At 35.3% G+C, this 17,248-nt stretch overlaps 1 protein-coding gene and 1 long non-coding RNA gene across 3 annotated transcripts; both read right to left on the reverse strand.

Annotated features, from left to right (window-relative positions):
- Window positions 1–1,739: 1,739 nt before the first annotated feature.
- LOC109205569 lies at window positions 1,740–6,525 on the reverse strand. The gene is made up of 8 exons (XM_019368278.1): window positions 6,367–6,525; window positions 6,000–6,214; window positions 5,804–5,930; window positions 5,452–5,730; window positions 5,217–5,267; window positions 4,731–4,844; window positions 3,046–3,443; window positions 1,740–2,893 (listed from the first exon to the last, which is right to left on the reverse strand). The coding sequence occupies exons 1-7, from the start codon at window positions 6,523–6,525 to the stop codon at window positions 3,408–3,410; spliced, it is 981 nt and encodes a 326-aa protein (XP_019223823.1). The 3' UTR covers window positions 1,740–2,893; window positions 3,046–3,407.
- A 3-nt stretch (window positions 6,526–6,528) lies between these two features.
- On the reverse strand, window positions 6,529–14,771 carry LOC109205578. 2 transcript variants are annotated; one of them, XR_002064701.1, is made up of 4 exons: window positions 14,550–14,771; window positions 11,592–11,660; window positions 10,918–10,988; window positions 6,529–6,887 (listed from the first exon to the last, which is right to left on the reverse strand). It is a non-coding gene; the product is annotated as an uncharacterized LOC109205578 (long non-coding RNA). The 2 variants fall into 2 exon arrangements; XR_002064700.1 differs by lacking the exon at window positions 10,918–10,988 and having other exon boundaries at window positions 14,550–14,763.
- Window positions 14,772–17,248: the final 2,477 nt, after the last annotated feature.

Consider the following 17,248-nt stretch of genomic DNA (forward strand, 5'->3'; position numbering starts at 1 on the left):
ATATATATATATATATATATATATATATATATATATATATATATATATATATATATATATATATATATATATATATATATATATATATATATACTATAATTTTATTTAATCTTTCTCATCGGAGTAATCATTAATAATATAAAGTATTTTTATTTTATTTATGTTTTTTCACTACTGTAGTCGTAAAATAATTTAAAATTATATGTTTATTTAAATTTCTCACTGCTGTGGACGCAGATCTAATTTAATAATATTTTTTTATTTAATTTTCTCACTATAGTGATCGCAAATGTTCTTGAATCTAGATAATTTTTAAGCACTTTGCGGCTACTGTGGTCGGAAATCAGTCAAAAACTAGAATTTTTTTGGCAGATTTCAGCTCTTCTAAAGCAGAACCACCTGCCAATTCAAATATACAGTAACTAATTAAATAATTAATCCACCATGACAACCAATCAATCCACCATGCCACCGAATCAAATCCATAAAATGCAAATAACTATAGAAAATATAAATATTTGTAACTAAAACATCCAAAAAGAGTTAAACATTCAAGCACCATTCAATCTAGTCTTAAATATTACAATCATAGTCAAGTGTAAACATTACCATGTCTAAACATCCAACCACAACAAATAATAATATTTCAAACATCTACCACAACAAACTAAAACTCATTATCACCGCCATCCTCGCCATTCGAAGGATCAAATGGACGTCCACTCATAAATTTCTCCACTAGGCTCTGCAATTTGTTAAAATTTGCGCGATCTAATTTACGTTCCTCCTTCAACTCTTCAACTTCTTTTCATAATGCTTCCACATCTTCGTGATTCTTCGAATAACTTGCGCATCACCAGACAATAATGTCGTAGAACGACCTACGGAATGTTGTGATCCAAGACCATAGATTCTACCTTTCTTTTTTGCTACCAACCACTTGTGTCCATATTGAAGCTACATCATTGAGTGACACGTGAGTTGATCTACCATCCTTAGAATCGAGTTGACTTTGACGTCATTCCTCCAAACGGTTTTGATAGGCTTCCTGAAATTAAAATATTAAGTATTATATTATGTTATACTAACAGTGTGAAGCACCAATGTTATACCAACTGAAAGAAGAAGCAGACTAGGAAGAAATTAGTAGTTGTTTACTACTAATTGCAAGCAAGGGGATAACATTTCTGCACCATGAAAATGAAGAACAACAATTCATTTCTAATACTCTTTCTGCACTTTTTATGCTTCAATCTCAACACTAATCTCTCCTTTGGATCAGAGGACAACATTTCTATTAATGAATTTCTTTGCATTCGCCAAGCAATTGTATCTTCAGGTGGAAACTTTGAGCTTGGTTTCTTCAAACCAGGTAACTCTCTCAACTATTATATAGGCATATGGTACAAGAAAATTTATCCACAAACTGTTGTTTGGGTAGCAAATAGAGAGAAATCAGTTGATATATTAGATAGTAATATGAGTTTACCTGTGTTGACATTTATTCAAGGCAACTTGGTACTTCTTGATAAAAATCAAAACTCAATATGGTCATCAACACATGACCATTATAACGACACTCGAAATAATTCAGCCATAGCACTTCTAGGTGATGATGACAATTTGATTTTGAGTGATGCTTCAAATACATCGACACTGTTGGTTCTTGATAAAAGAAATTAAGGGAAATAACTGGGAAGATGACAAGAAAATAAAAAAGTATACTGGAATAGATGTAAAAGGAACTGAAGCTGAAAATACTATATTATTTTACTGCATTTGGACTACAATTTATAACAGAAATACTAACTTAAAAGACCTAAAAATCAGCACAAAATATGTTGAAAATAACTAACTCCTAGAGACTAGTTCACTCCTAAAGACTAGTTCAAAATTATTTCAAATTCAAACTACATTACTGCAGTAAATAACTGAAACAGTAAAATAATTTTACTGAGAGCAGCTTCTAAAGCATATTTCTAACACTCCTCCTTGCTTTTGAAGCTGCAAATTCTGAATTTGTCCCTTGTAAACCTTTAACTTGAAGCGACTTTGTACGTAAATCTGCCAACTGATCTTTGGACTTACAGTGAATCGAGTTCACTTCTGTATTTTGCTGCATCTCATGATTGTTAATGAAATAAGTTGGCTCGTTTTTCAGCTTCATTTGCATCTTGCCTTGAGACTTGTCAACTTTCTTCCAAAATTGCATTTTCTGAAATATTGACAACTTCTTCCTTACCTTATTTTCACATATGTCCTCAGTTGGAGAATTACCTGCACTTAGTAGATTCTTTTGGCTCCATTCTTCATCTTCGGTTGGATCAAATGAGAAATTTTTACCTCTCATTTTAACCCTTAAAATCTCAAGTCCAGTTGCATCATAAATGAAACAATATTTATCTTCAAAGGATACTTAAATCCTTTTTCCATTAGTTGTCCAACACTTAATAAATTTTGATCAATATTAGGAACATAAAGAACATCTGAAATTTTCTTGGTACTTGAATTTGTTGGGATTGCAACAGTTCCTTTTCCTTTAGCAAGAATATAATCACCATTTCCAGTTCTGACTTTCTTATTTCCTATAGACGTGAACTCTTTGAAAAGATTTCTGTCATATGTCATGTGGTTTGTACAACCACTGTCAATCAACCAAAAATCAGATTTTTTGGTTGAAAGAATAGTTGCCACAAACAAGTGATCTTCTTCTTCTTCATTGGCGACTTGGGCATCTGCTTCATGCTTTTGATATTTGCCTTTGCAAATTACAGTGCTGACAAGGCGGGTAATTTTTTTTAACATTATTACCCTTGCTTTGAGTTTTGTGGTTGGCTGCCAGGGCTCCTTCAACCATACCATCTTGCCTCATAAGCCTCCTTTGCTCTTGTGCCTGCAATATATTTAACAATTCTGCCAAGTAATCTTGGATAGATCCTTTGTATTTTCCAAGGTAGTTATGGATACTTCATATTTTTCAGACACCATAACAAGAATTTTTTCAACAATTCTTGAATCTTTAAATTTAGTACCAAGCAATCTTACCTTGTTAACAATGCCAAGCAACCGATCTGAGTATTCTTTGACAGTCTCAGATTCCTTCACTTTCTACAACTCGAATTCCCTTATTAAATTCAACACCTTCATTCCTCGTATTCTTTCATCTCCTGTATATTCTCCCTTCAGATAATCCCAGATTTCTTTTGCTGATTTGAGAGCCATAACTCTCGTGAAAATTGTTGCAGACACACCAGCAAACAAAGTTGCTTTCGCCTTTGATTTCCTGATTTTCTTTTCCTTGTGACTCTTGATCTGGGCCACTGTGGGATTGTTAGGCAGCGGAAGAACATCATAATCCTCTTCCACGGCCTCCCAAAGATCTAAAGCCTCCAAGTAAGTCTCCATTCTCACTGCCCACAGTTGGTAATTTTCACCATCAAAGACTGGAGGAGCCAATTGAGAAAAACTCATTTCAGTCTCCATCTCACTCAAGAAAAGATTTTACTTAGGTCACTTAAGAAAATGGCTCTTGATACCAATTGTTGGTTCTTGATAAAAAAAAAATTAAGGAAAATAACTGGAAAGATGACAAGAAAATAAAAAAGTATACTGGAATAGATGTAAAAGGAACTAAAGCTGAAAATACTATATTATTTTACTGCATTTGGACTACAATTTATAACAGAAATACTAACTTAAAAGACCTAAAAATCAGCACAAAATATGCTGAAAATAACTAACTCCTAGAGACTAGTTCACTCTTAAAGACTAGTTCAAAATTATTTCAAATTCAAACTAAATTACTGCAGTAAATAGCTGAAACAGTAAAATAATTTTACTGAGAGCAGCTTCTAAAGCATATTTCTAACAGACACCCTTAACACTTTGGCAAAGTTTTGATCACCCAACAGATATATTTTTACCTGGTGCTAAGCTTGGATATAACAAAATTACACAAAGGAAACATGTTCTGGTTTCATGGAAGAATTCGAGTGATCCAGCATCAGGATTGTTTTCCTTGGAGCTAGATCCAAACCTTGCCCAATTCATTGTAAAATGGAATAAGACTATAATGGCAATAGTTGAGGGTAGATCTTAGAGCTTCATTATGTTTTTACCACTTAGGATATGCAAATAATGCTACAGCACGAGCTACCAAAATAGCCTATAAGCCATTGTGATAGGAAATTTAATCAGTTGTTCACAAGATATTTAGTGAAAGAATTTTAGAGCCCCCTGCCAGTAATCTATGTAGTCTAGAAGAATTAGTTTTTATCCTCTGAGATGCATTCCTCATTGTATACTGTTTCACCCATATCATTGACAAATCCTACATATTAACTTTGAATACTTGTATTCTTTATATCGACAAAGACATTTACTATGTTGGCATCCCCCAACTTCAACAATTGAACTCTAGATTTCTGTTCGATAATACTTTCTTCCACCATTACTCACTTCTCTAGTACTGTTTTGAGATCTCTATTTGGCAAATTATTCATGTGTATGTCTATAATTTCTTATTTGCTCATGCAATCATACACTTGCTATCTCACACAAATTTTAAGGAAATACTTAAGCAAATACCAACTGAAAGATGTTCAATTCATTGATTACTAATAGTTTAACTCACAAGAGTTTCTTGTGTTAATATTGTAAGAATCAGACTAAGTGTTACCCAATGCAAAACCAAAAGAAGAAACTAGAGAATCTTGTTCTTAGGATCTTACATATGTTGTAGAAGCACGCGGATCGACCCATTCTCTTGTACCATCCTTTTTCTTTTTCATATGTTTGTCCTCAAAGACCTCAGCATAAGTCACAAGTCTCCCTTTTTCCTTTTTCTGCAAAAAAAGAAAGTAAAGTTAGATAAAGTTCATAATCAACACCTTGGAAGTTCTCCTAAAAGCTTTTTGTAAAGTTTTACAGAAGCTATTCTGTAAAGTTCAGAAATAAGAGACACATTACTATAGTTAACATCTAAAGCTAAGCAATTACAAAAGTTATTTTGTCTATGTTTCATTCACTGTAATCAAAAGTTAAGAGCATAAATACACGATTCAGTAAATTAGAACTTATTTTAAGAGTTTAACTTGGCCAAATAACCCATACAGAGAAATCCTTGGAACAAAATCTTGGCCATAATATACATGGCTCTCTTTTTACTAAAATAAGAAACAGATCCATTTATAAGATAAGAAGTCTGATATCAAAACCTTATGAAGATCTTCCTTTAAAATAATTCTGATAGGATAAACCATGAAATTCTGCAAAAAAAAAAAGTGACAACTGTATAACAACAATATATGTGAAAGAAGAAAGAGGACACAGAAAGGAGAAATAGAAAAGGCCCTCAGTTGTTCTTGAATAACTATTATAGAATAAACTACACATTGATTTGTTAATATCTCTCAATTTGTAAAATCAAAGAAAATATAATAAGAAAGTTACAATTCTCCTTCGATAGGTCTCCATACTAACTGAACCCCAAGTGTGCAATGAGCCACCCATATTGGAGGCTCGGGAAGCCTTTCCGGCACTGCTCCTCTTCTTAAATTCTGGAGAAGCCCATATCACATTAAGTTTTTCCCATACGTCTTTTAGTATCCAACCGGGCATCTTTCCATCAAACAGAGCTTTATAGAGGAGATTCTTAAGCCTATCAACACCTTTTTTCTCGAAATTATGACTTATTTGCTGATAGTATTTGGGATGCCATGCACACCTTGTCTGCAAATAATTGAAAACATTAGATGAAATAAGGGTAATTTGATAAATAATATAAAATTTATTGATTTTGTACCCTAAATTGATTCCACATCTGATCTCTGTAAATATACGGTATATCTGACCATTTACTCCAAGCATCTCGGTAAAATGCTTTAACACAATCCACAACCACCTCCTTAGATTCATTGGAGGGAACAAACCTGCATTAAAATTAACATATGTCTAAAATATATTCAACAATTCAAACGAATGATAAAGTAATTGCTTACTCAGTAGTCCCATCAGGAATGATAATCAGTCTATGAAGATCATCATATGATACAACCTCTTCAAAAGTTTGAGTCTGTGTATCATCAGGAGCAGGTGTAGATGTATCAATGGATGGGGATGACTGTATGGTAGAGCCTCCAACATGCGGCCTAGAAACACTAGGAGTGGATGATGATGGAGATGAAGATGGAGCCACAGATGCGGGACCGCCATTCTAACTAACATGGTAGCATGGTGATGGAGTGAATGATGACGGAGGCATAGATAAGGAGCCACCATGTTAACTACTACGATAAGCTGTCGAAGAAGATGGTATAGTGTGCATGCTCTGGAAATTAGAGATAGGCTTATATTTAACTTGATCACAAAGGGGCAAAGTGAAGAAGTCGGGTGGCAGTGAAGTCTGCTGAGAGGCGGAGGAGGAGGAGGATGACTCATAAATGGCACAGACGAGCTAGTGGGACCTGAAGTGTGCTGAGGAAGCTGGGAAGCATGTCTTATCTTCTTGTTTTTACCCGGCGCCATATGTGTAACATAAGTATATTAAAAACATTAGATGAAATATGTTAAGACATAAAAAAAATGTAAAAAAATTCTTCAGCTTAATAAATAAATAACGAAAACACATAAAAGCCAACATGTCAATCCTCTTCGCTTGATTGATATTCATCATTTAGTTCTTCTTCATCGCTTGTTTCATTTTCATCAAGTAATTCTTCCTCATCGCTTGTTTCATGTTCATCCAATGATTCTTCCTCGCTTGTTTCATGTTCATCGGCGGGATCTTCCTCCCTGTTTGCCCGGTATGTTCCTTCCTCAAAATCGTGTTGATTTGATCTACGAGTAAGGACCGAAGGATCATATTCTCCATAGATGCCTTTACTATGCTGCAATTCACCCAATAATTCATCATCAACCCTTTCTTGAACACTTGAAATGTCATTCTGGTACGCGACTTCTAATGCATTCTCAACTTCTATTCTATATCGTGCTTTATTTTTATAACTATCCGCCATGTGGACTTATTTTTGCACAAAGGATAAGGAATAGAATACAATTGTTTCACATTTTGTGCAATGATAAATGGATCATAGAATCCATACTCCTTCGTGTGGTTAATTTCAACTAATTTATACTGAGGGTGAACCTTTGTACCTCTAGTTGGTGTTGGATCATACCACTTACACCGAAAGAGTACCAATTTTTTTTTCGGCCAACCAAAATACTCTAGTTCTAAAATCTCTTGGAGCACACCATAATAATCAACATCTCCATCACCCTTTACCCACACCCCACTATTATTGGTTTTCTTATTCTTAGACCATTCTTCTGTATGAAACTTGTACCCGTTGACAAAGTACTTAGACATCATTTTGACTTTATGATCAGGTACCCAAGCTATATTTTGCAAAAATAGGTCATTTATGGCATTGACTGGATTATGAACCTATATAGAGTTAAAGAAAAGTTAGAATTTGAAATATATATACGTGTTCTTAATTTGTAGCCACAAAATAAAACTTACAAACTCCTTAAACCACTCTGAAAATCTTGGATAAATAGTATCATGCCCATTTACACCTATAAAGTAATTGCCCGACAAAATTACAACTTTTGTTAGTTAAAATAACTTTGATCTTGTGATAATCGTGTTTAATAGAAATTAAGACTTACTTATAATAGGGTTGGACCTCCGGAGAATTCAACAAGACATGTGTTGTAGCGGACTTTTTCTCCATCTCAGTCAAACTTCACTTTTACTAGTTTTTGGACCTCTACCTGGTTGATTGAATATGGAAAATAGTGGTGCCAAAGGATCAGTAACACCTCCATCATCATGCCGATTTGGCCTATTTCTCAAACATGGCACATCATGTTCAAAATAATATGAACAGAAAAAAGAAGTTTCTTTAGCCAGATGTGCCTCACATATCGATCCCTCAATCCTGGATCTATTTTTCACGTTCCGCTTATATTTTTCAATAGTCCTGCATATCATAATTTTTAGATGAATTAATGTTTAATTAAAACACATCAAGGGAAAATAGTTTAAAGTCATTACCTCTCGTAAAGATACATCCATCTACACTGAACCAGGCCCTCCAAGTCGTGCCTCTTGCACAAGATGAATTGGAAGATGTTCCATTACATCAATAAAACCAAGAGGAAATTTTTTTGCCAGCTTGTTTAAAGTTAAGCAAATGTTACTCTCCATGTAAGCTAGGTTCTCCACCTTCAATGTGCTAGAACACAACTCCTTGAAAAATAAACACATCTCAGTAATGGATTTGCATATTTAGGCAACGCTTTGAATGTAATAGTCGTCAATGTAATAGTCGTCAATGATTCAAGGAAAATATGACAATCGTGGCTCTTCATAGACGTCAACTTCCCTTCTTTCATGTCAACACACCTAGATAAGTTTGACGCATATCCATCAGGCATCCTTAAATTCTTAACCCAATCACAAATATCTCTTCTCTCATCCAAAGTGAATGTGTAACTAGCCTTGGGCTTCTGAATCTTGTTGTTCAAGTATGTCAGGTACAACTCACTTCGCCTACAATATTCCTTTAAGTCCATCCTAGCCTTCAAGTTATCTTTTGTCTTGTTATTGATATCCATTATAGCATTAAATACGTTGTCAAAAAAGTTATTCTCAATATGCATGACATCCAGATTATGCCGAAGAAGGTTATGCTTCCAATAAGGTAACTCCCAAAATATGCTCTGTTTAGTCCAATTATGGGTAACACCATAAACAGGTATCTTATTAGACATTGGAGACTCAGTTACCTTAGATAGAGACCTAACTCTGTTCCAAATTTCTTCTGGTGACAATGGTGACGGTGGCTCCTCAAAATTTGTTTGGTTCTTCATGAATGCACTAGTATTTTTCCTAAACTCGTGATTCCTAGGCAGGAATCGACGGTGGAAATCAAACCATGTGTTCTTTCCTCCATGTTTCAACGTGAATGCTTTTGTGTCTTCCATACAAGTTGGGATAACTTTCCCGCAGTCTACCATCCAGACAACATTCCATAGGCAGAAAAATTATTTATAGTCCACATCAAAGCAGCACGCAATCTGAAGTTTTGTTTAGTTGACATATCATATATTTCTACACCTTCATACCACAATAACTTTAACTCATCAATTAAAGGTTGAATGTATACATCAATCAAACTTTTCAGATTGCGTGGACCTGGAACAATACAGGTTAGGAACAAATATGGACTTGTCATACACAACTCAGGAGGAAGATTATACGGAGTAACAAACACCGGCCAACATGAATATAATGTAGCCGAGACAGAAAATGGAGTGAATCCATCTGCACATAAACCCAACCTAATATTTCTTGGTTCATTAGCAAAATCCGATAACACTCTATCAAAATGCTTCCATGCTTCTCCATTTGACGGATGACATAAAATATCGGGTGGCCATCTATTTTCATATTGCCATCTCATATGAGGAGCGGAGCTCATTGATGCATACAACCTTTTTAGCCTAGGTATAAAGGGTAAGTAATGCATCGCCTTTACTCGAACCTTATTCTTCTTTTTGGAATTTGTGACTTCCTTGTAACGAGTTTGGTTACTAAATTTACAATTTTCTAAAGTTGCATCATCCTTATAGAATAACATGCAACCTTTCTCACAACAGTCAATTCTCTCTGATGAAAGTCCTAACTTAGAAACCAGTTACTTTTCTGTGTAGAAATCTTTGGGTAGGTCTATTCGGTTTAAGTTCATTCATAAGGCCAATGATAGAGTCCATGCCCTCTTGGGAAATACTCGAATCCGATTTAATACTTAATAATCTAACCGCTACAGAAAACTTAGAATGCATTGAGCCTTCATGCAATGGACGACTAGCTTCCTGTAACTGTTCATGAAGCACTTAGCATCATTATTTGGTTCAGACTGAGCCCCCGGGTGCATCACAAAAGCATCCCTAACTATTTCATTGAATCGAGAATATTCAACATTATTCTCTGCTAAAGGACTACCCTCACTATCAAAAAAAAATTGAAAATCGACATCACCAACACTAGCAACATCATCTCCATGAATAGTCCACACATAATAATTTTCCATAAACCCTTTTTTATAAAGATGAATTTTAACAACATCGGGTCGCAATAACTTTCCACACTTGAATTTCACTCAATGGCACCTAATCACCCCTTCACTGAGAAATTCATGAAGTGTTTTCGCTTTAGCCATAAATTCAGCAACCCCTTCTATAAATCCTCCCTCAACCCACTACGATTAGGATAAGTTCAATTATACATCCATCTACGATGTGCAAGCTCCATCTACACAAAATAAATTCAAGATATTTAAAACAATATTACTTAGTATTATGCCAAGTATGGAACATCGCCATATTAAGTAAATCATTTTTTATATGTAGATGTATATACCATTATACATGCTTGCCGAAATACACACACAATAATATAATATATGTACCATCAATATAGAAAGTCCGATTAATTAGTAGTAGGTCAGCTGGAGGGAGCACATGAATGAGATAAGTCCTTATATAGACAAGCATTGTAAACTTTCTTGCTTGTTATTTTATATTGGTGGCTAAACTTAGAAATAAGATAAGACAGGATTTGCTTAACATATTTCTTTCGATATTATATAGTACCTTAACATGACTACACACAAATATTAAAATGTAAATTCGACTTCTTTCTTATATTCTTTATTATCTTAGGAGTGACACAGGAAAATATTAAATCATTATTAAATTTTTAAGCATCACATTGAAATTTCAGCCAGTTTTAATAAATTTACATTTTGCAAGTTTGTGGAAATTATATAGAATAATATTAGTATTACTAGTGAGATGGTATCAAACTTTAGAGGCATAGATGGCCATGAGTTTGAGTCATTTCACCTTGATATGGTAGTATTCTCCATGATTGTACAGTAAGCCGAGCCGCCTCTTGAAACTGTTAAATCTCTTTACTGGAGAATCTCAAAAATGGGAAGAATTTATACACATAGGGATAAAAGGAGTACAAATTATTCGTTCATGTGTCTTAGGGAAGGTCAAATGTGCTGAACCAAACAATTAAACCTTGTCACTGTTCTCTACCTTTAAAAATACCACTGTATGTATCATTAATCACTCACCCCCTTTGTGTTTTTCATGCTTTCGTCTTCCCAACTACTCCTCGGCCAATTTTAAGTGTCACGGCCCTATTCTACTACAGGCCGTGATGGCACCCAACACCATTACTAGGAAAGCCAACACTTAACAAGCTAGTAGCTTTCCGTTTAAATAAGTTAATAAGTGGATATTATCTTCTCATTTTATTAAAAGATTTAGAAATTTCAATTGAAACACAACTAAAGCGAGAGTAGATAAGTGAACATCGAAATCATGTAAACAAATCCAAAACCATAAGTCTACTAGTGTGTGTGCCAAGACTCGGTGTCACAAGTATGTGAGCAATCTAGTAGATTATACAAAACCATGCTATCCTACTGTCTGAAAGGAAATAGACAGAAAATAAAGACATAGAAGAGACTCCAACTACTGCAAAATGGCTCGAGAAGGCAGCTCACCGTGAAGTCTCAAGTTGGGGGATCAAGCATGCGCGCCTGATGGATAACTAGATGCGCCTGCCTCAGATCCTGTACAATTAAGTACAAAAGCGTAGTATGAGTACATAAACAATATGTACCTAGTAAGTATCCAGTCTAACCTCGTAGAAGTAGTGACGAGTGGTTGACTTGACACTTACTAGGGCCAACAATAATATAATTAAAGTATTATACTAAGCATGGATATCATAAATAATACTGAAAGCTCAACATCAGGAAGTGATAAATTCTTCTTTCATAAATATGGTATCAATTTCAGTCAATTCATTTAACAATTTACATTCAATGCATTAAAGCAATACAAATCACAGGAAGTCCAAATAAATAGCATGTGCAAGTTATGCCGAGGTCATATGGCTCGATCCAACATAATAATAAAATATGCACTGCCAGAGGGTCGAATGTCGCAAACCATAGATGCATCTATTAATCTGCCGAGGCGAACGGCCCGCTCCCATGAGAGTAGTGGAAATAGTCACCCCGCTCGCGAAAAAATTACTTGCGACGCGGTTAAATATAAATATAACAAAATTCTTCTCAATTCTTTTCAAAATAATGATTTACTTGAAACCCTTTGAAATCTTAGAATTCTCAACATAGTTTTATTCAATCCAAACCAACAAAATATGTTCAGATAAAGGTATCCACAAAGCATGGTGTAAGCCTAGAACTACCCGTACATAACAAGAATAGTAGCTACGTACGGACTCTCGTCACTTCGTGCGTACGTAGCCCCCACAAATAATCATATATTAATTTAGTTCACCTATGGGAGAATTTTCTTCCCACGAGGTTAGAAAAGAGACTTACCTCGCTTCAAGGGCTACTTTCCGGTCCAAGCTTAAGCCCAAACCCTCAATTTGGTGTCAAACAATCCAAAACTATCCAAATAAAGTAGAAACTAATCAATATAGGCTCAAAAGTTCATATTGCCTCTATTAGAGTGACTATCCAACCCATATTACAAGATTCCTAAAATTCACCCCTGGGCACACGTGCCCGGATTCCGAAAATTTTCGAAGAAAGTAGTTACCCATAACCTTAGGATCAAGAATATATGGTTTTTACTACATTCCATAACAAATTTCGTGGTTAAATCTTATTTATATCAAAAATCTAGGTTTTACTCTAAACCCATAATTTCCACTAATTTACATGTTGTAATCTACCCATAAACTATATATTAAACTCACATTAGGTAGAAATTACTTACCTCACAAGGCTAGGTCGAAATCTCCTCTTTTGAAGCTCCCAAATCGCCCAAGAATGCAATAAATGACCCCAAATATGCCTAAGTCCCGATTTTAAGCTCACTGCCCAGCTGCCCCCTTCATCGCGAATGCGACAGGGGCCTCGCGCTTGCTAAGGCCATTGGCTCAGGCCCTCTGAAGGCCCTCCATTTCGAACGCTACAATGCACTCGCGAATGCGAAGAACAACGCTGGCCCAGCCCAGCTACTCTACTCTACGAGAACGCGAGCCAGGTCACGCGAACACGAAGGCTAGAGGACTCAAACCTTCGCAAGCGCGGTCCTCAGCACGCGAACGCGAAGGGAAAAAGCTCCCCAGCCACAACACCCCAAATCCTTCATCGCGAATGCGAGGGTGCGATCGCGTCCGCGAAGAAGGAAACCAGAAGCAGCAAATCTGGTGTGTTTCATCTCACCTCCGGGTGGTCCGAAACGCACCCGAGCCCCTCGGGACCCTGTCTAACAGCTCCAACAAGTCTATAAACATAATACGGACTTGCTCGAACTCTCGAAACGCATAAAAAAATAACGAAACCAAGAATCACACCCCAAAACCAAATTTAATCAAACTTTGAACTTCAAGTTTTCCAAATTCGCCGAATGCGTCGAATCATACTTAGACTACTCGGATCGATACCAAATTTTGCATGCAAGTCTTAAATGATATTACGGAACTATTCCCGATCTCGGAATTCAATTCGAACATCGATATCACCAAAACCTGCTCCAAACCAAATTTAAAGAACTTCAAAGTTCTTCAAGAACTAACTTTCATTATTAGGCGCCAAAACGCTCCTGGTTCATCCAAAACCCGAAAAAGGCATACGCCCAAGTCCGAAATCATCATACGAACCTATTGGAACCATCAAATCTCGATTTCGAGGTCGTTTGCTCAAAATATTGACCGAAGTCAAACTTGGTCTTTTAGGCCAACCTTAAGGAACCAAGTGTTCCAATTTCAACCCGAACTCTTCCAAATCCCGAACCAACCATCCCCGCAAGTCATGAATCAGTAAAAGCAAGTATGGGGAGTCTTATTTAGGGGGATGGAATTCTAGAAAGCAAAACGACCGGTCGGGTCGTTACATTAAGCATCGATCTTCTCTACAAAAATATTTATTATTGTCTTCCACATTCTCAGCAACAATGCTAACAATGCTTCCCTAAGACCTATCCAAAAATAGTACCAAAAATTATTTATAACCAACTATTTTCCAAAGTCATTGAACCAAAGAATTAAACCTTAGGGCAAATGTGCTGCTCCAGTATACTAGGTCAACTTGTTGCTGACTTAGCCAGTAAGATTAACCCAATTACCAACAACAACACCAATTGTCGTGCAGCTATTCTTATAGTCATACTAATTTTTTCAATTTATCAGAGGCATTGCCTAATGAAATACCGAGTACACATAAATAGCAAAGGAAAACACACATAACACAGTAAAATAGAGAAATTCTAAATCCAAGTACAACTTAAACCAACAATTATAGTGTGATGGCAAGAGAAACGCATAAACAAAGACAGAAATAAAGCAAAGTTACAGAATGTTTTTTACTTCTTTAACTGATAATACCAATGCAAGTGAAATTATTTGTTAAGAAATTCAAAATTTTACTAGATGACCAAACCCACAAAGTTTCTAGGTTATAAGAATGAGAGAAACCAACCGAGAAGAGGGGATTTCACAGATCTTTGCACTGATGCTTGCCGTCGTCAACCACCGTTTGCCGCCGTCTTCAACCACTGTTTGCCCCGTCAGTCGATTGGTCAGTGAAAGAGAAAGTAGAGAGGAAAAAGATATATATATATATAGAGAGAGAGATTGTGAAAGAAATTGGGGAAATAGGGATCTCGTGTCTAATTTTTAATTTGGGTTTCCGACTATCGCGGTAGCAAAGTGTCAAATATATTTTTTTTGTTTAAATTTTATATTTCCGACCGGCACAGCCAATTTTATTGGGTCAACATATTTTTTGACTTTTCACTTTGCGACTGAATCGGTCGCAAATGTGAAGGCGGGAAATTTCTGCGTTGTTTTTCCACTGCTTTAATCAGAATAGCAGTCAATATTATTTTAGGAAAATAGGTAATAAAATTAAAATCATTTTCCGACTACTGCAGTCGCATTAGCGACCATTATATATTCAATCTCAAATTTCGGTCAGAAATTAAGATTTTTCTAGTAGTGCGAGAGGTATGCTTGATGATTGGTGATGAACCAGAGACAACGCATATTAAGCTTCCAATCATCAGCTGCTCAAACTAAATTTAGAAGCCAAAACGCAATGGGATTATGGGAATGTTGGAGATTAAGTTGTCATTATATTGAACTAGATATACAAGTGTACAAAAAAGTTATACGGCTAAAATGTTAAAAAAAAATTATACAAGGAGATATGAAAGAGACTACCTACAAGAGTTTTCATACAAAGAGGTCTAAATTGTGATTATAAAATGCACTTAAGGTATGTGATGGAAAAAATACAGCTCAAAGTATCTATGTGATAAAAAATTATAGCTGTAGGTAGTCTCTCCCAAAGCCATAGCAACTGTTTTATTTTGGGTGGAATAAGTAATTTCTATAGCCATTGAATGAAGACGGTAATCCACTTAAGGCCAGATTGACATAACACCATGAGATACATGGACACCTACAATTTTGAGTGTTTTCTCCACTAAGTCGACCTGGGAGGTTATAAAGTGAGGAAAAATATTTTATTTATAAATTTCTGAAAGTTCTCTGCAATTCTCATAAATTTTCATCAATTTTTTATTTTATTCACATAATAAAATAAGTTACTAATACCCATATTTATAATAGTACAAAACATATTTCAATTAGAAACACGAATTCCTATATTTATTCTAACTGCAAATCATATTTAGACATGAACTAAATAACCAAATTCTAAATATCTAAGGTTTTCTATTACAACTTTGAATTAGTTTTCCAACATAAAGATGCCACATGACATAACATTATATAATGTAAAAAAATTCCTTTTGAGATCTTTTTCTTTACGCAAAAATAACCAAATATTTTCACCAAATTCATATATATGTTACAAAACTTAGCTCAAAGTAATAATATAAAACAAGCAAATAGACAAGAATATAAGGAGCAAGGGAGGAGAAATTCTTATTTCTTCCATGTATTCAAGTGTGTACATTGTGGTGCCAAAACCCTCTATTTATAGGATTACATAGAGGCATACAAAAGAATGTCATAAACATGACATTAAACATTTGAGATCATGGAGGAAGATCATGGGGAGGTTATGGAGGTGAGGGAGTTACAACAATAATGGTGAGAAGTAGTGGGGGTTATCTACATAATGGAGAAGAGTAGTGGGGGTTATCCATATAAAGATATTCAATCTTCCTTTCATTTATAGTCTCAATATGCCAACCACTTTGGCTAATACATTTGAAACTCAAAAAGTTTCTTTTGAGACTTACTACAATATCAATGTCATGAATAATTTCATTCATCCGGGTAGTAACAAGTTAGCTCTTCCGGAGCTCTTAATTGATTTTGTACTATAATATCTTTTGTCACACCATCCGTATGGTGAATGTCTCCTTCACGGAGAAAATCATATCATAATAATTGTCATGGTCAAAATCATCATAAGCAAAATCATTTCTTGCTTTACTTTTGCTTTTAATAACTTTTTATAAGGCATGTCAAATTATTTTTGGCGTACCACATGTACGCGACCAATGACATATTCATGTAATCACACACTAATATTCACTATCTCTCTTTCTCTCAAACCTCCCTTAGAGGTGAATTGTGGTGTGTATCCAATCATGCATTGCACGTCTTTATTCATTACTTTTATCACATATTGTTACATTCACCTTCAGGAATGAATCTGCATTCTCAATGCACAAGTCACATTCTCTTCAAAGAATGGAGTATAATTATCGCGACGTGCTTTATAAATTTTTCATACCAATTTGATGGTAAATATTTCCTTCACCTATTGAAGGATTACTTCGAGAACCCTTATTGTTCTCATTTTTACAATTACCACAATGATGACTATTATTATTTGATCAATGGCACGCCCATGTTCATTGGTCAACCACTTGTCTTCATTTACTTATTATGCATTGCTACCACATTTACTTCAAGAATGGTGCAAATCAAGTGGGACAAGATTCATGCTTTTCCATGAAAAATACATTATTTTTCTTTAGTCATCACTATGTCATCCATATGGTGCATTGGAACTCAAACCCAATGCCTACCCATATAAAGACATGTTAGGCCATAATGAGTTGGGACTCGAACCCAACTTTTACAATCATGGATCATCAGGACTCAAAACCCGATGTCTTACCCTCATGGTGCGTTGGG

Source organism: Nicotiana attenuata, unplaced genomic scaffold (assembly GCF_001879085.1).
Source record: "Nicotiana attenuata strain UT unplaced genomic scaffold, NIATTr2, whole genome shotgun sequence".
In the NCBI taxonomy this organism is placed as follows: domain Eukaryota; kingdom Viridiplantae; phylum Streptophyta; class Magnoliopsida; order Solanales; family Solanaceae; genus Nicotiana; species Nicotiana attenuata.

What these genes read in the sequence shown, in the direction of transcription:
- LOC109205569 (XM_019368278.1), bottom strand. Translation starts at nt 6,525, where the DNA reads ATGGCGCCGGGTAAAAACAAGAAGATAAGACATGCTTCCCAGCTTCCT. An exon ending in TAAAGGAAGATCTTCATAAG is followed by an intron (nt 4,845 to 5,216) that starts GTTTTGATATCA and finishes CTTTTTTTGCAG; the next exon opens with AAAAAGGAAAAAGGGAGACT. An exon ending in CGCGTGCTTCTACAACATAT is followed by an intron (nt 3,444 to 4,730) that starts GTAAGATCCTAA and finishes TGGCTCCTCCAG; the next exon opens with TCTTTGATGGTGAAAATTAC.